The sequence below is a fragment of the Paramisgurnus dabryanus genome, chromosome 1, assembly GCF_030506205.2.
Source record: "Paramisgurnus dabryanus chromosome 1, PD_genome_1.1, whole genome shotgun sequence".
In the NCBI taxonomy this organism is placed as follows: domain Eukaryota; kingdom Metazoa; phylum Chordata; class Actinopteri; order Cypriniformes; family Cobitidae; genus Paramisgurnus; species Paramisgurnus dabryanus.
Genome location: NC_133337.1, coordinates 34,325,299 through 34,344,896, shown reverse-complemented (window position 1 = coordinate 34,344,896; position 19,598 = coordinate 34,325,299). Strand labels below are relative to the sequence as shown.

The following is a 19,598-nucleotide window of genomic DNA, read 5'->3' as shown; positions in this document are numbered from 1 at the left end:
TAACGTGTCCCTGTGATTGTGTATGTTTGCAGCCCTGGTCTCTCTCTCTCTGTGGCCTACAGACTCAACCAGACGAGCTCAGGTTCTCTTCAGACAGAGCTGGCACTGGCACAGAATCCCCTCGAGGTTTGCTCTCTTTCTCTGTCTGTGTCTCTTTGATTCCCTTGTCGGTGTTTGTCATGTACATGGTTGGAGTGTCTCTCTCTCTAAACTCCCACCAGCACTCATCTGGCTTTCTGGACGCCCACTCCCTCTCCTCACTACACTTTCACAAAGCACACTGTAATCTACACCCTTTGTGTGTGTGTTTGTAACAACGAGATATTACAGTGAGTTGTAGTACATGGGCTTTAAGTGCATACTTGAAAAGTACGTCACTTTCCACCAGATGAAACAGTTTTTGTAACATTTTACAGTTTATTTTTTTTAACCAGTGAAACAGGTATTACAAAAAGACTTGTGAATCTGAAACCAGAATTAGGTCTACAAAATGTAAATCCCCAACATGAGTTATACTGTTTTATTAAAACAAACCAGCCCTTAATTTATAGTGTGGTGGTCCATATAGGCTTAAGCACACAAGCTCTCAATTCACTGCATGTTACATGAAGTTATTGGGCCAGTTGTTCAAAAAGTTTGGATCAAAATTATCCAGATTTGGAAATGCACAAACACATTGAAACATGAATTTTAAGTCATAAAGAGGCTTAACGTCCTGTAGTTTATATTTGTAGAAATGCTGATTGTTAAAACTTTTGACTGTTTGGTTTCTAATGATTGTGATTTTAATGAATATACTGTACAGTGCCACATGACAGTTAAAGTTTAGGATTACTTTTGTTAAAATTAAATGTTAAATATTTTGGTTTGCCATTGTCTGCTGTATGAGGGATTTATATGGACTTTTTTTCTTTCGTAATTGACTGGAAGGTTTAAAGGCGGAGTGCACAATGTTTGAAAGCCAATGTTGATATCACCTAAACAAACACGCCCGTACCCCAATAGAATCTGGAGCTTTTTTTGAAAGGCCCCCCACACATACGCAACCCCGGCAAGGATGTCAGTTAGTAGACACGCCCCTTACTGCTGATTGGTTACAAGTGTGTTTTTCTAGTCGGCCTGACTCCCTTTTCCAAAGCGTTTTTCGCACATTGTGCCCTGCGCCTTTAAATGGTAGCTCAATGTTAAACTTTGAATACTTCAACTACAGCAAAATCACCAGTGTTAAATGTACACTACTGGTGTATATATGGGTACCACCCGGTCTGGTGGTACCCATATAAACACCAGAAGTGTAGATTTAACACTGGTGATTTTGCTAATTTCAACTAACAAATGATACATTTCTTAATATTACAATATTACATGTTGAATTGTAGACTAAATGTAGGTTATAAGTTTTAGTAACATTTTATTAGACGTTTTATTACATTTCTGTTCCTGAAATCCACCCTTCTGATGGGATAAGAATAATCCTACTTATTGGGATCAAACAAATCCCAATCTTACTAAAATGTTTTGACCAACACAAAGTGAAGATTTGATCCAGATCAAAACCTAGATTGGATTTTATTTTCTAATCCAAATTCAGAATCCATTTATTTGTTTTGAACAACCCATTTTAAAATGGGTTGATCTCATCCGATAGCCAAAATCCAAATAGATTACTTTTGAAAAACCTAATGATTATAGGTTTCTTATAGTTTAGTGAATCAAATCTTTATTCAGTGACTGATATGGTAGATTTACTCAATGATTCAATTAAATGATTCAAAAGGTTTACTCAGGAGTTTTTGACTCTCTTTGAGAGATTAAAGCGCACCTATTTCATTGCTAAAAAACAACGTTATTTTGTGCATTTGGTATAATAAAATGTGTTCGCATGGTTTATGGTTAAAAACACATTATTTTCCACACACTGTATATTTTTGTAGCTTCAGATTTCACTCTCTTCCTTCTTTTGTACAAAACGCATCGATTTGAAAAGCGCTTTCTAATCTGTACGTAGTGATTGGCCTGAATACCTCTGACGTCAGCCGGAAACGTTACGCTCCTTACCATGTTTAAAAGATTTGCTTACAATGCAATGCTAATGGGAGTTAACTTGCAGGCTGTGAGTCCGAAGCGGGAGGAATTATGATAATGCCGGTCTTGTCTACATCACCAATCCCAGGAAGTAAATGGTTGCCTACAATCTGTGTGTTTGTTGTAGTCCAAGAAAAGAGATTTAAGTTGGAGACGATAACTCGCGTCATCGTTTACTTTGGGGTTTGTACCTTTTGCATATCTTTAACATGTACTAATAAACACCTACACACCAAAGGAAATAAAAATCGTGAATCAGACAATAGGTGCCCTTTAATCTTCATTCATTCGTCATTTGGTCTACAGTAGGGATGCACCGATAGGATTTTTTTGGGCCGATACCGATTTAAACAGACAACTTCTGGCCGATACCGATATTAAACACTTGTATACAATACTTGTATACAGTTGGTCTATTAGCCAGTTTATTTCTGCACCAAATAATTTTTACTGAACATGGATTGGATCCAATTAACATTCAACTGACCAAACTAATAAGAGAGGCACAACTTAAAGTGCGTGTTGCAGGTTAACCACCACTGTCGATTAATGGGTACATAAATCACTCAAGATATGTGTATAATTTTTAAAATGTCTCAAAAATGGTCTTAAAGACCACTTTTTTACGTTTTTGGTATTAACGGTTATTTTAACGCAATTCTGCGATGATGTCACGTTGGGGAGAAGTGGAGAAAGACTCAGCCAGAGCCATAGAGATAGATGAGACATTTATTGCTGTTTAATACTTACGTATATAATTTGGAAATCATATATACATCGTAGGAAATATATAATGTGTTATACTGCAAAGTTACCATGCTAATTATTATTTATGATATATGTGGAGATAAATAAAACTTCGCAAATCTGCTGATTTGATCCATTCATGTCCTGACCACCAGGCTAGAGATTTTTAAACATCCTTAATCCACACTTACTAGTCTATCAAATAATATCTCAAATATATTGTTTTGTGAAATAAAAGGATGCTTTGTTATATTGTTTATGTGATTATAACGAATCACACGATCATTTTATACGCAGCAGCAGTCAGCAGCACACTCGGATCCGACCGCATACATACTGTAATAAACAGGCGTTCGGCGGCTTTTTACATCACGACAGACTATGCCATTTGAGGAGGAACCGCTCATTGATCACCGTATTTTTATAAATCCTGTACATGTTTGGACCTGCCGAACAGGTTGAGCACTTTCATATACTTTGTTGAGCAGAGAGGCTGCACTTTGACCAGCGGGCTGCGGGAACCGGCGCACATCACGCCGCCAGACGGTGTTGTTAACTCGAAACGTATAACTATTATCAGATCGACCCACCGGGAAAGTCCCGACTCTCTCGATTGCCATTTCGCTACTGGCTGTAAGAAAGTGAGTGCGTTTGGGTCGCTGGTCCCCGCGAACAGATGTGACGTGCTTCACTCACCTTCCAGGATTAGAGACATGCTGCCAAAACCGTTTGTGCTGAAGATCGCATAAAAGTTACACCCACTTCAGGCAGGATCATGGACCCCCTCAAGCCAGCATGCACGAGTATGTTAATTGTTTGTTTACTTTCTACACGAAGATATGCTAACGTTATGCTATCTGGCTGTCTGCCTATCTCTCTATACTAGCCTGTCTGTCTGTCTGTCTGTCTGTCTGTCTGTCTGTCTGTCTGTCTGTCTGTCTGTCTGTCTGTCTGTCTGTCTGTCTGTCTGTCTGTCTGTCTGTCTGTCTGTCTGTCTGTCTGTCTGTCTGTCTGTCTGTCTGTCTGTCTGTCTGTCTGTCTGTCTGTCTGTCTAATCTGCGCTATCAGAACTGTACTTTACTCGTCTTTCTATAGTCATTCTCAATGCTCTCAAGGCTGCTTTGGTAAATTCTCTCCCCAGCGTGACGTCATACAGTGCGTTGTGGGGGAAAGGAGAATCATTGCAAACCGCTGTACTTTTTCATACTTTTTCGGGTTTTGTGATACTCAGCAACATAAAATACAATGGATAACAGTTTAAATGTTTATTATTAACAAGCAAATTGCACAAATTCGTTGAAAAATTTTACCTGCAAAACGCCCTTTAAGCTAAAACAAATATAATAAGACAGCATGACAACCTTTAAAGGTGGTCTTTGCTATTTAGCATTTATTTTATTAACAACATTAACTCATTTTTTTTTACATATAATGGACTTCTTTATGCAGTTAATTAATAAACAATCGGTATCGGCCTTTCTCGTGCTATTGCCGATATGCCGATGGTTTCAAATTCATCAAAAATCGGACGATAAATATCGGTGGCCCATACATCGGTGCATCACTAGTCTACAGTGATTGTATTTTACAGTTTATGCAAGCCAACACAACACAATAGTTTTTGCTCCCTGCTTTTTTTTTTAACTCCAGTTTCGATTCACCCTGCCCACTCGCAACTTGCATAACATTGGCTTTATTTAGGCATTGTGCTGTCAATTCAACTCCAGACTTGAATTTTTACATTACATGAATATTTGCTGTCATCTTCCTAAAAGGTTTTATCAAAACTTTTATCTTTTTTTTGCATTTCCTGATAATCTAATCTGTGAAGGTTTGTAGTCCCATGCTGTACTGTACTGTACTGTTTCAGTTACATTATTGCTATTTGCAGAAAAAAGTGCAGTCTCTGACTAGTGCTGCTGTTCTCTTTCCTTATAACAGTTTGTTCACTTTGCTGAGACTTAATGTGTGTTGTGTGTAGGGTTTGGAGCATCTCTCCTCGTCTGTCTGTTTTGCGTCGTCCCTGGATGAGACTCTAGATCGTGAAGTTCTGTTGCTTCTCCAAGGCCCGACACCTGAGCAGATGTCTCTGGAGTTCAAATCTCTCATCAGCAGACTGGTAAATAAACTAATCTTGTAACATGCATGCAGTTTTTTTAAAGTGAAACTCGCTCACTAGTCTTTTGATTTGGTTCACTACAAACAAAAACATGAAGGCGCATTTACATCAAACATCAAAAACATTTAGCTTATCTGATCTATCAAGATCTGATAGGAAATGAGTGTTTTCCCAACAATTTTTTCCTTTTATTTTATCAACTATTACTAGCTTGTTAAATAAGAATAAACAAGGATCTGCTGATCAACAAAGACTGAACTTTAGTTGAGTCTTTTTTTAATTAGCAGATCCTTTATTAACAACATGATTTGCCTGATTGGTCTCTTATAAGAGTCAGTGAATAAAGATGATCAAGATTCGTTCAAAAACACTGATTCGTTCATGACTGGAATCTGGTGTCATCACTACTGGACACCTAAATTCATTTAGGTCCATAATTTTTGAGAATGTTTACAATTTGTCAAACATGAATTGTTGTAGAAGAGGGAGTTAAAGGACGATGGCTTGACCTTCATCACAGCGCTCAGAGGCCTTTCAGAGAGCAGTGAAACTCAAGAGCCCAACACTGACCTCAAGCTGCAGGTGAGTGCATTTCTTGTACTACACTAAAGTTACCATTCAACATTTTGGATAGACATCAGCTTTCTTTTAGCAGTTTTTCACATTTTAGAAAGGTAAAGGCATCAGCAATGAAATAACTCATGGAATTGTTGTACACATTTGGGATTAAGATGAGACAAAAATATTTAAATCAGTCTTGTTTCTTAGATTTTTGACTTGAGGTTTTAATACTGTACATCTTAAATCCATAATTTGATTTTCAAAGATTTTTTATAAATCTTTTCCAAGTTTTTTAAAAATGCTATAAATCTATTGAATCAATATATAAATGTGCCATTGTATATTAATTTAGTTGACTAGTGGTATACACTGAAAAAAAAATTAATTGCAAAAATCAAAACACTTGTCATATTAAGAACACTGTTATACTGCGTAGTTGCTTAACTTTTTTCACAGCCATCAATGTTTTGTTCCTGCTCAATTTTCATTGGCTTCGAGTAAAATAATGGAAAGTTTTTCATAAGATCCCTTGGGGTCAGTGTGTTAGCATGACAAAAGCTTGATGCTGTTGTGTGAGAACAAGCAACAGCCGACATTTTTATGTAAATTATTCGATTTTGATGGCTTACGTTTCCTTTCCGACACAGAAAACCACCACAGGTACATCAGTGCCATCAAAGTATTATTTTGTTTTTGTTTGTTGATCCCGAAGTACAAAGTAGATGAGGAAAACTAGGGGCCCTATTTTAACGATCTTAGCGCATCGTCTAAAGCGCACGGCGCATGGTCTAAATGGGCGTGTCCGATGCCACTTCTGCTATTTTAACAACGGGAAAAATGGTTTGTGCGCCGAGCGCAGGGTCGAAAAGGGTTGTACATATTTTCCTAATGAGTAATGGGTGTGTTTTGGGCGTAACGTGCAATAAACCAATGAGAGACTCCGCTATCATCCCCTTTAAAAGCCAGTTGCGCTGTCGCTGTGCGTAATCCCTATTTAGATAACGGACCTTGTAAACTGAAGAACTAAGCGGAGGAAGAAGGCCACCAGTTTAAGAATAATGTTAAAAAAGTGTTGTTTTCATTTTTATTGATTTTTTTTATTATTAAAACCTTTAAAAGCCTTTTTCTTTTTCTTAGTCATAGAAGTACAAATATCAGGCTTTGAATTGCTGTCCTAAATGTATTGATATCTTACATAATCAATGTAATCACATAAAATGATTAGCAAATATGCAAGAAAAGGTTTGTATTCTAAAAATACAAACAAAAGATAAAGGATTTACAAACGCGCAGAGAGCCGAAGCGTTTCAGCACTAGAACAGCGCCATATGGCCGGGATTTTTTACAAAGCATTATTTAAAATGTTTCTCATCTTACCATATCCACAGGTAGAGTGTCATCATGTACAATAAATCCGTAAGATAGCATTTAAAAACGTTTAAAAATAGATGCATTTGTTTAAAGCAAAGCATTTATTTACTTACCAGACTGCAGGTGAAGCAGCTCTTTGTGCCTTCTAACGTCTCATAATCGGTCCTCATTTATGTCCAAGAGACTCAATAATAATCTTTTACATTCAATTCTTTAATCTTTCATATTTAAAAGCGTTTTTGTGCTGCTGCCATTCATGTATGTGATAAGCAAACCCACGTTGTCCCGTTTAGGCACATATTACTAATGCGCTCTTTAAATAACAAAAAACACATATTGCGCCATTGACTTTAGAGCAGGTTTTTGTTGGTCAATGGCGTAGTCTATTTAAGTTGCCTCAAAATAGCAACGCGCCAACAATGCGCCTGAACACACCTCGTTTTCAGACCATGGGCGCAAAAGGGGGCGCAAATGCATTTGATATTTAAACAACGTGGCGCTAAACGTGAAAATTATAATTGCGCAGGGTGGAAACTAGCAAAAGACACTTGCGTCGCGCATTGCGCTGCATTGCGCCGGGTGTAAGATAGAGCCCTAGGACTCTGTGTGTAGTATTCAATGCGCCACCATTGTTGTTTACAGTAAGTGGAATGGTGCGCTATGATTTGTTCATTCTGCAATGAAGGAGGACTGGTGTTTATCGCGTTTTGGGAAAAAGGGAGAAAAGATGACAGAATAACACGGCGGATATTGGATTTTGTGTAAAATTAAGAATGAACTTTTTTTAATACTGTCCTCATACAATGCTTGTAAAGTTAAAGGAACAGTATGTAAGAAATTTATATCAATTAATCATAAAATGGCCCTGATATGTCACTAGACATTAAGAATTAATTTTAATTTCAAATATTTATATCACTGACATCAGTGGCCTGGCAAGGATATTGTCATTTAAAAAGTGGAGTTGCAGCCCTCAACTGATGTTTATGTTGTCATTTTGCATATTGGCCACTACTTGTGTGATTGCAGTACCAGTTTTAGCCACACGGTTTGTGATTGCAATACCAGTTTTGGCCACAATCCTACAAACTGTTCCTTTAAAGCCTGACTCCAACCACTGGCAATATTTGAAAACTGCAAGAAAAGTGGGCAGATCCCAATAGGAGACGAACTGAGCTCGTACCAAGGGTGTGGTGAGATCGTGCCAAGGGTGTGGTGAGCTTGAACCTGCTTACTTCACATAGTATCGCAACATCCAATAGGAAAATCCAACTACAGTAGCCACGTTCAACCTGAAGAGGACAGCACTCAGACGTTTTTACACCATATATTGTAGCATTGAAACACTTTATACCCAAATGTCAAAAAAGTTACTCAAATCAATGAACAGCACTAATAAAGCCCCATTCTTAGAGATCATTAACTAAAAAAGTTGGTTTAGGGTTTAGTTACTCTTTAACTGGTGCAGCCCTTTTTGAGTGGGGGGAGAAAAGGTGATGTACACCTTTAAATTAATATAAAGCCTAATTTTGTTCTTGTTTTAAAAAAAGACACTACAGTTTTTTATGGAAGTGTCTGGAGGTGAAAGTATAAAATAAAAAATTGTTATAGGTTATTGTGATAATAAAAATAATGCAATATAGTATATATTTTATACATAAATTATCACAAAAAATAAGGTTTGTGTTGGTTTGCTGTGAGGTTTGCTGCATACGGTTGTCACAAATTAATCGACTATGAGAATGGTATGAGGTCAAAGTTTGGACAGCTAAGCACCAGATAAGGGGTTTTAATTACCCCAAAATATAGATGAACCACATTATTCACAGTTTTTGCAAAAGTAATAACAATATTATGCATATGTTACAAACATGTATCGCCCAGCTTTTGCAACATACAGGATGTAAATATATAGTGTGAGAGGCAATGGGTAGTTATATTATACTCCCTTATCTTCCATATCTACCTTTCTTATCTCTGGCCCTTTCCTAGCTCAAAACTTTCCATGGCTGGCTTGTGTATGTGTGTGCATTTGTGTGTGTTCAGTGGACCGCTGTGATCAACAATGCAGGGTTATATTGCTCTCATTCAAATTCCCACAATGGATAGGGACATTGTGTCGGGTCAGGGTAACTTTGCGGCAGTCTTTTTGAGTTTTAAATTCGATGTGTCTTATCGCATTCAATAACATTTTTATGGTTTTACTGAATTACTGTTGGTTTTTATGTTATGTTTTGTGCCATTGAATTTGTAAACTGCTGCAGGGCTTGGAGGTGCAGTTTGAGCAGAGGAGGAGCGACTGGATTCGCTGTCTGGAGCAGCTGGACCAGTACACAGACTCTCTGGAGAAGGAGCTGCTGAAAATGGCCAGCAACATGCGGCGGTCTCGTACAGAGATCCTACACCTGTCAGTCAAGTGAGTGGATGGATGCCAGTGATTGCAGATATTAGCTACAATTTTAGCAAAAAAAAAAAAACTTGAAATGCATACTGATCATTTGTAAAAAAAAAAAAAGGCAGCAATAGAAATTAGAAAATTCAGAAAAGTGAGTTGTTTTACAGCCAAACCATATACTTCAATGCAAGAAAAAAACAAAAGCTGTCACTGGGATGTTAAAATTAACCTTATAGGTACTGACATTTGTTTTTACCTCTGATGTTCCCATAAATGTGCTTTGGGGTATTAATATGCACCCTTTATGTACAAAGGTGTGCTTTTTAGCACATTGCATTCAGATTGAAATCTCACTTAGAAGTGGGTGAGATTAGACCGCTGTTGCGTGAACACCCCTTGTATGGACTTTTCTGGTTGACTCATCATTTCAAATAAGACCCTTTTAATGAACCAAAAAATAGCATAAGGTTGTCAAGGCTATGGCATTTCATGTCCTGTAGATAAAAGCTGGGGGAACTGATATCAGGATGTGTAAAACTCAGGGAAGTTAAGGGTTTGGAGCAGCTGTGTTGGGGCCCCCGAGGTACACTGAAATTAGGGTTAAAGAGAAATGGGACACTGCATGGGCCTACAGATTGGGTATAGTATGCATATAGTCTTAAGCATGTTTTTTTTAATGTACTGTCTTAATTTGTCTTAACTAGTGGTGGGCAAACAATTAATTTTTATTAATGATACAAAAAAGTTTGTGTTTGCATAATATATGTGTGTGTAATTATTATGTATATTTAAATACATAAACATACATGTATACATTAGGAAAACACTTAATAACACACAATATACATAATAATAACTGAGATTAATTGCTTGTCCACCACTAGTCAGTATATATGTAAGCTTTTTGTATGAAATAATTCAAAGTCTGTAATTGCAATGCAATAGTGAATCAACAACCCACACTGATGTAATTCTCTGCTTTAAAGTAAGTTGGTCATGGAGAGTTTCTTTTAAATTTGCAGTGGATTTGGGGCTTACAGTAGGCTGTGTACTATATTTGTTGTCCAGGGTGCAAGAGCAAGAGAATCAAAAGCTGCGGCTGCAGGAGGAAGTTGATCGTCTGACGACTCGAATGGACAGCAGAGAGGCCAGCAGCCAAACACCCGATCACCTACTACAGGTATTAAAAAACTGCTTTAGGTATCTGCATCTACTTCACCTTATTATGTGCATTAGAAACCAACCACAGGTTAAGATTTGGCCTTGGGAAAGGCAAAAATAAAGATACTGTATAAAGCGTTGTTGCAGATCACAGATGGATTGAGATTTACAGTCTCATTACAAGATGCTGAAAGGTGTGTGTGGGAGGCAAGTGTGGTTTTGAGACAGTTTCATATGCGCCCTGTCAAACTCATCTCGAGATCAGATGGAGTTGACCATATTAACCACAGGATTTATATTCGGCACTATGTAGAGTTACTTTATGGTTCAGCTACAGTATTGTGTTTATTTGTATAGCGCTGAACACACCACACCACACCAGGTTTACAAAATCAGTGATCACATTAGTCCATAATGAGCAAGTGAAAGTCAAGACAAAACTCAAACAAAAAATGCACTAGATGATGAAGAAAGCTTGTCACTTATCATAAACATGATATCTTTCAGGCAGTGGGAGGGCTGAATGGTCCGTCTCTTGAATGGGATGAGGAATATGTATTGTCTGAATCACCTCCCTTACAAGAGCTTGAACCTGACCAACATGTACTCCAGGAACTATGCTGTGATGAAGAGGAGCTCCAGGGCATGAAACAAGAGGAAGAGGAGCAGACTGAGGCCACGAGGGACCAGGAGAAGATTCTGGAAATCATGGGATCGACTGAAGGAGAAGGTGAAGCGACGCAGGATTCTGGAGTAGAGACTGAGGAACTACAAAGACACTCCAGTCTTTCCCAAATGACTTTTCCAGATGACATCATTGATAACGACTCACAAGGTGAGAACTACGTCATGAATAAATTAGAAGATTTCTTCGAAAATGGACCGTTTTGGATTAGGCATGGGCCGGAATGAGATTTTGGGGGTATTAAATTGATTTCTACCGTTTTGGAATCCATTCAGCTGATCTCCGGGTCTGGGGCTAGCACATTTTAGCATAGTTTAGCACAATTCACAGAATCTGATTTTTAGCGCATGATAGTATCACGCTAAATAAATAACTAAAGAGGTTCAATATTTTTCCTATTTCCTATATTTTTCCAATCCTACTCTTCTTTAGTTAGATCGTGTACTAAGTCCGAAGGTAAGTTAAAAGTTGTGATTTTCTAGTTAGACATGGCTAGGGACTATACTCTCTTTCTGGCGTAACAATCAAGGACTTTTCTGCCGTAACATGGTTGCAGGAGGCGCAATGATATTACGCAGCAGCCGAAAATAGTCCCCTTAGTAACTTTCAATGGCAAGGTACTATTTTCGGGGTGAGCGTAATGCGTATTTTCGGACATATACAAACAACAACTTTTTAACTGGACACAATACATTTTATTTTTAACCCCTTAGTTTGTCATGATTAAATAAGAATTCACATGCAAAACACTGAAGTAAATGTAGGCGTCCTGCGGGTGGGACAGTGACCTTTAGCAGGATATAAATGTTTTGAGGCACACTCTTCTCATAAATGAATCAATTACTCTCCCTACAAAATTTATTTTATAAAACACTGTTGGAATGTCTGTTGAAAAAACTTCGCTTAACAGCTGGGTGAAAATAAAGCCTTTAAATTATAATTATCTTTAAATGTAGAATGTAAATGTAAATTACATGACTTACTAAATTAATTAATTTTGTGTAAACCCAGCTCATACCTTGCAAACGGTATTACAGAAAATGTTAGTGGTTTTTAAACCTCGACTGTTTAAACTCTCAGTATACCTTGAAACCGGTAACCGGCCCATGCCTATTTTGGATGCTGAGTGACGTAGAGGACACAGGGATGTGCCAAACCCCTTGTGGTGTACAATCCTATAATCCCCAGTGTCACAGGACCAGCAGCCATCTCTTAAGCTTAATTAAACAAAGGTCCTGATACAGCAGGGTCACTTAAACACCAGACCTTATTTGACTTTCATTCCCACATGTTCTGCCATCTTTGGCCAAGTTTAGAAATGTAAGAGAACCTTGAGACCCCATCCACCTCCCGTCCCTTTACTACACGACTGCAGACTAATCATAAGAGGATTATCACCTTCAAAAGCTTTTTGGAAAGGGAGTTATAGTGCACCTTAAAGTTAAAACAACTTGGTTTTGCAACTCAAATAAACCTACTATTTTGACTTGTGATAAGTTGACATAACTTATAAAAGCAAGTTGAAATTGTTTAACTTAATTTGTTGTTAAATGATGTTGATTTGACTTCATTTATTAGTGTACCAATACTGTATGTCAGTTTCATGCCTGACATGCAATCAGTTTATAATTGAAATTATTTATTTATTCTTTTCCAGATTTATTTGATGCATTTTATTTTACAGAACTTAAGATTTTTCAAGAATATTTTGGACAATTTTATTCCCATATTTAAAATCAATGAGGTCCAAATGTTTAATGCTCCATTCACGTAGAAAGCACTAATTTCTTTTTTTCACATTAAGTTTTTTACTTTACTCGAACATAACATTATTGCGGTTTCAAGTATATTTCTCCTCTTTTAGCATCTTCAGTTGTGGGTGTATCAGGAATGCAGAAACGTTGCATGTCTCCAAAGGTAGATCTGTTTTTCACCTCTATCACACATAATCACAAGCAAAAATGTCGTATCTATCTACAAGACAAAAATCATGTTTATGACGCAGGTTGTAAGCTCTACCATTTCATGCAAATTAATATAGTAACATCTGAAGCCTTTTGTTCCTATGATTCAAAAACAGAAGTATGCAGTGGATGACCATTACCATGAAATTCAAACAAGTTTGTTATGTGTCATGTCACGTGTTAGTCATGCTACAATATCTTTATCTACGCACTCTCATCAATTTGCATATAAATAACAAAACTTTTCAAAGTCATGCAATGCATACGCCAAAGTCCGATTATGATACATATGATACGTCAGTCCATCTCGTTCACTTCGGTGGAGAGCAGGTGCATGCAAATACAATGCATATTTTTGTGCCATTTTATGTAGTGTTTTTTTTTTTTTTTTGGTTTTTCACCAGGGTGTATCATATTGTATGAACGCGAAATTGGACTTTGGTGTATGCATTGCACGATTTTGAAAAGTTGTGTTATTTATATGCAAATTGATGAGAATGGGCTGGTTTTATCTGTGTCAATTCAGAATACTCTTTAGATTGGCATGATGGCTCTACGGGTTCATGTTAGCTCCCTCTGTCAGTGACGATGGTTTCGTAGGGATGCTAACACACAAACCTAAGTGAACTTATCACAATTTGACTTGCAAATGAGTTGAATCGAGCCCATCATTATTCAGAAGTCATGCACAGTATGTCGTCTTTAGGGAGTTATTCCTCCATGGTGAAGGTTCATGTTTGCTGGCCTTCTCATTCTTTTTCTGGCCACTGCAGGATGACAGCCTCCCAGAATGCACTGGGCCTGAGGACGCCCACGGGCAGACTGCTCCTGTGCCTCACACCCACAGTCAATGTGCTAGTAAGAGCTCTTCCCCTTGCTATCATTATCTGCTTCACACTCTTGATCATTTTAGCAGCATACACTGAACAAAATGATTCTTCATTAGGCTATTAAATGTAATTTATAGATACCACCACCAATAACAGAAAACATTAAGGTTAAAGTTGTTTTATCTGCATTTGCAAAATCAATGAATATACCTCCCTTCTTTTACCTCCAGATGACCAATCATTGAGCTCTGAGAATTTGCAACAACAGGTGACATCAGCCCAAAACCTCACTGGACCTCCACCCTCCCTTATGTCCTCTGAGATGGTATCTCTCTTCGATGGTCAGCCCGAAACAGGCGACTCGATGTTTATGACGGAAAGGTGAGACGCAAAACGTGTGATTTCCATACATCAGCATTTGCTCGTGGCTTTGCTTCGGTTCACTGCTATAAAGTGTTAGTTAATAACTCACCAAAAAGAAATTATGGTCTACTTTCATTTGTAATCCCTCCCACACACTCCCCAAGATCACATTTGCCAGTCAAATGTGTGACCTCTCTTCCTGTGTGTGCACGTAGAGCTGGTTTGTGTACACTTATTAGGGAATGACGACTACTGCTGCCGCTTTGCATGCTCACCATCATCCACCTGTGTGGCCAGACTCGAACAGATGCCCCATCCACGCTCTGATGGAGCGCACGGGTCGCTTTTGCGTTTACTGAGTTCAGCTGCATCCTGTAAGATTTTACGATAAACTGACAGTCTTTCGTTTTCCTTTCGGGACAGGATCCTGCCACCAGCAGCCACGAACGACAAACTTGAGGGGGAACGCACAGCCACCGCAGCCAACATGAGTGACTCGCAGGTCAGTAAGAGGAAGCCTAGGAAACCGAAAAGGAAGCTTGTTGCGCTCGTAGCAACACTTGCCTGTTCTCCCCACTTCCTCTATTTCTCTTACTAGTTTTACATCTTTTGTCATGTTTACGATAAACTTACTGATCGGAACCTGCGTTCAGCGAGAGCGGCTTTCTTATCTGTTGGGTTTGTGAATTGAGAGGAACTTTGATGGGGGTAAGCAGGAATGTCTACTTATGATGATGCAGAGAGGACAGGCATACACCCGGTTATTTGTGTGATTTGCTTGGGCTGTGGGTGTTAACTTTGACAGCTCGTGCGTGATGGTATGCAGAACCAGTCATATTAATTTTATATAGGCACATACTGTATTGTTGCAATCTGATGTGTCCAAAATTATAAAGCATAAAGGTATTTTCTGTATTTCTCTCTTCGCATTTTGTTACATTCAGAGTCTAGCACTAGAACCAGTGTTGCCATATTGTGAGTGTTTTCTGTCTTTTTTATTATATCGTCATTAATAATGACCGTATAGACTCGTCTACAGCTTGCATTAGTCCTCTGGTTTTATAAAGGCACGTCTTGGTTGACTGATGTGTTTTATTCAATACCCAATGCTGGTATCTATAAAGCGAAGTTAATGCACTTTTTTGTGGTTATGCTTCTTTAGTATATTATCTGTTAAGAGATTAAGATCTGACATGAGAAGGAAGTTGGTAAACTGCAGTCAGGGTTCTCAGGCGATGCCAATCATATCAAGTCTTAAAAATATCAAAAAAACATAAAAATATCAAACCAATGTATTAGCCAAGCTAATAAATTGTCAGTCTTGTATCTTGAATGTAGATTTTCTGATTTAGAACCATAAAAAGGTTTTACTTCCTGTTTCTGTAGCCTATTATTTTGCTTTTGTTTTATGAATTTGATAAGAGAATATTTGTTTTTATTTGGAACAAGTATCGCACTGCCTTGCTCAATTTTACTCCCACTTTTATGAACTCTGCCAGTACAAGTGCTCTCTCCCTCCCTCTATCTTCCTGTTCTTACCACCCTCTCTCTCTCTCTCTCCCTGCCATCTGTATAACTCTCACACGCATTATGTAAGAATCTAGCATTTTTCTGAGTATTGCTCTCATATTTTATCTGACATGTCATGGGACAGGTATGGAGCTCTGTGTGTGATGCTCTGAATTTGATGGTTGGGTGTGAACAGTGTCTATGTCACTCCTCGGAGTGTGTGATTGGGTCATAACATCCTGTTGTCATCCTCTATAGAGTCTGAGCACGGGACAGCTGTCTGAAGTGTCGGCAAAATCAGACAGGTGAGCATTTCTTCTTTTGGTAAATATTTTGATGTTTTTTATTTTTGAATTGTGCTACTAAAGTATATGCATGTAATCAGGCACGCATATATAATAAGTGCGATTTGCTAAGGGAAGCATCTCCCATCAAGCAATAGCCGTTTTTTCACAGTTCAAGTTAACTATAGACCCGATATAGTCTGGTTATGAGTAACTGACTCTATTTAAATTAAAGTTTGGTTGCAAGATGTATGAGATTTCATCATGTAAATCAACAGTGATTACACAGTGTGAAATGTATTTAATTTCATTAATTATTGGGCTACGGTTAGACGTCTATTACATTTTCACTGACTTCTGACTTCTAAATTTTGCCTTGTTTTAGCCTAGATGTATGGGCTGTGTTTGGACTAGGGCTGCATAAAGATTAATCACGACTAATCGTTTGCAGAATAAAATATTTTTTAGTGCTGGGAAAAGATTAATCGCGATTAATCGCATTCAAAATAAAAGTGATATTTTTTTTGCATAATGTGCGTGTGTACTAAGTGTAATTATGAATATTTAACCACACACACATAGTCATTTCAGATTTTTAAATGTGTATATATACTTTTTAAAATGTGTATATATAAAATAGAATATATAAAAATATAAATATAAATAAATAAATATAAATATACAATGTACATTTTTCTTAAATACATACATGAATGTGTGTGTATTTATATATACATAATAATAGCACACACACACATATTATGCAAAAAAATCTCTTTTTTTTATATGCGATTAATCGTGATTAATCTTTTCCCAGCACAATTTTTTTTAATTATATGCGTGTATAATAATTATGTATATATAAATACACACAAATGCATTTATAATTTTAAAGATTCCAAAAAATGCATTTAAATAATGTTAAATTATTCTTTGATACTTACATAGAAGGTATGTACCTTTATTAAAGGCAGGGATACACTGCACGTTTATTGGCTGTCACATACTAAAGATTGCGATCGTAAAACAATCGTCACGATTTCTGTGATCGCGGCTCTTCATCAGTGGGTCTATGTCGTACAGGTAGAAATGTTCAGAGATGGACGTTTTCCCAGTCTTGCGTTCAAAGATAGCCTACGATAGTTTTCTGACAGTGTCAGAAATTCAGTATGATCAACGCACAGTGTGTTTGCTGCTACAACCTGCGTGCTGGTATTTGTGTACCACTGGCGCATGCTGGTGACGTTACGCTAACGTGTGACGCAGCCACCGACGCTTTTGTGTCACCATCGTACAGTCTACATGCTTGTTGTACCCAAGTTTAAATGATCCATGCCACACAGTGTGATAAGGTGATGATCTTATAGGGGTGCAAAAATCCTGCAGTGTATTCCGGGCTTAAAGGGGCAATAAGTAGGATTTTAAGTGTTTTATTAATCAAAATCAATGTCTTTATTCATAAATATGTCCTCGTTGGTGTCAAATGACCTCTGCCAGTGATCTGACTTTTCTTTGTAAGCTTAGAATTTCTTCTCTTTACTTACATTGAACGGGTAAGTCCAAGGAGGCATCCATGTCGTTCCGCCATATTGGTAAACTATAATAGCAGAGAGGGACAAAAAGCACTAGCCTACCAACGCGTTTCCACAATGCGTTTTCATTCAGAACACGTGAACCAGCTATAACGGACAAGGAGATCAGCGATTACATAACGACTACCATAGTTGCAACACGCATTTGGAAAGGGGAGGAGCTAGTAAGCACTGTTCGTTTGAATGCAAAATACAATTCCACCACTAGATGGGGTAGATCCTACTGATTGCCCCTTTAAGGTAAATTCACATTATAAGCGACTTTGTCGCTGTGAGTCGCTCGTCTCTTTCAAAGTAGGCGTTTCTAAATCTGGTTGTCATAAACAAATGAGTACCGTCCACTACAGTAACTGACGAGAGGCGGATGACGTGAACTACACAGCTTCGTTCTCATTGGTAGTCGCTCCTAAAAGTCGCTCATAATTTGCATAAAGTTAAACATTTCGCAACTTTGTCGCACGGCTAGCTTCTATTGAAATCAATAAGATCGCACTGCTCTGCTACTGCTAGTCGCTGCTAGTCTGAATGCAGCTTTAGGTGAAAAATTATCCAGAAAACACTTTACAACCTAGGATTTGTCCTTTGAATAAAATTGTCTATTTTTTGACTCATGCCAGTAGCTCACATTAGTAAACAGACATTATGGGGCGATTTCCCGGACAGGGATTAGCTTACTCCAGGACTAGGTCTTAGTTTAATTAGGAAATATAACTAGTTTTAACAAACATGCCTAATTAAAACCATTACCTGTGTGAATTTTGAGGCAAAACAAAGGGCACTGGTGTATTAAAAGATATGTCAGTGCAAGTTGTTTTCAGTTTGGACAGCTCTTTAAAATGTTTTAGTCTAGGACTAGTCTAATTCCTGTCCGGGAAACCGCCCCTATATGTTTAAGCCTGTATCAGACAAAAATGCAGATTTTGAGGAACAACTTATTGTTTGGAGATTGTTAATAGAGGTTACTGAGTGGTAAGTTTGTGTTGTTTTTTTCAGTATGAACCTTCAAAATGCCAACTCTAAAGTAGGGATGCAGCGATTATAGATTTTGATGGTACGGTTATAGTCTGATAAATAATCACGGTTGTACGGTTATTACGGTTATTAAGGATTCATTTATTTTACAACATTAATGTATAAAATTAGCCTGGTTAGCCAGACCTACATCAAGATGTAAGGTCTGGCAACTCTTCACACAAACGGCTCAATGCAAGGGGCGGGATATAAGGTTGTCCCTCAAAATGCCTCTGCACGCAATAGGATAGCGCTATGACGGATCAGAGCAACGAAGAAGGTGACGTAGTTACCGTAACCAGTCGGCAAAACTCCAAACACATCTTTCTTGCTTAAAAAGGACTTCAGTAGGGTTTATTTGCTCTTCTCTCAAAGAAAAACATAAGTCTAAGTCCTCTAGAGTCGCGGCCAAAGCCGCTTCAAAAGATAGCTGTTCGCCAACAGCAGCAGCCATTCTCTGTTTTCAAGTAGGAACCGTTGCAGCTCTGTCGTCATCATGTTAAGCCCGCCCCACAGACGCTACACACGATGTGATTGGCCTGACCAAATTTTGGTTTTTGGACCGGTTAAGTGTATTGTGAGTGCCTAGACTAAACCCTGGCAGCAAATATATTTTGCGTCCGCTAGGGTGCGTCTAGATTTCTAGGCTAGTATAAAATCACATGAATAAATTTTTGAACAATTGCTAAATTTTTCTGTATTTTCAGTTTGTGTATTTTCTCTACAATTCTTGGACAAATGATAATAATAATAACTTGGCTGGCTTTGATTTAAACCGTATAGGTGCCTTTGAAACCTGTAGGCTATTCATTTTAATGATCTTTTGAATAAATGTAACTTTACATTTGGACTGAATAAAGTTATATTATTTTGGTTTGTTTGAAGTATTGAAGTAAAATATATGAAGTAAAAATTATAAGA

At 37.8% G+C, this 19,598-nt stretch overlaps 1 protein-coding gene across 4 annotated transcripts in view; it reads left to right on the top strand.

The window, feature by feature from the left end:
* lrmp (lymphoid-restricted membrane protein) overlaps window positions 1-19,598 on the top strand; it is a 35,149-nt gene that overhangs the window by 6,916 nt on the left and 8,635 nt on the right. For all 4 annotated transcript variants that reach the window (XM_065268464.2, XM_073814724.1, XM_073814723.1 and 1 more), the window contains exons 13-23: window positions 33-126; window positions 4,814-4,951; window positions 5,432-5,533; window positions 9,148-9,299; window positions 10,347-10,458; window positions 10,947-11,274; window positions 12,989-13,041; window positions 13,862-13,946; window positions 14,149-14,299; window positions 14,705-14,783; window positions 16,049-16,095. In XM_065268464.2, the coding sequence (XP_065124536.1) occupies window positions 33-126; window positions 4,814-4,951; window positions 5,432-5,533; window positions 9,148-9,299; window positions 10,347-10,458; window positions 10,947-11,274; window positions 12,989-13,041; window positions 13,862-13,946; window positions 14,149-14,299; window positions 14,705-14,783; window positions 16,049-16,095 (1,341 nt within the window). The remainder of the gene's footprint in view (window positions 1-32; window positions 127-4,813; window positions 4,952-5,431; window positions 5,534-9,147; window positions 9,300-10,346; window positions 10,459-10,946; window positions 11,275-12,988; window positions 13,042-13,861; window positions 13,947-14,148; window positions 14,300-14,704; window positions 14,784-16,048; window positions 16,096-19,598) is intronic.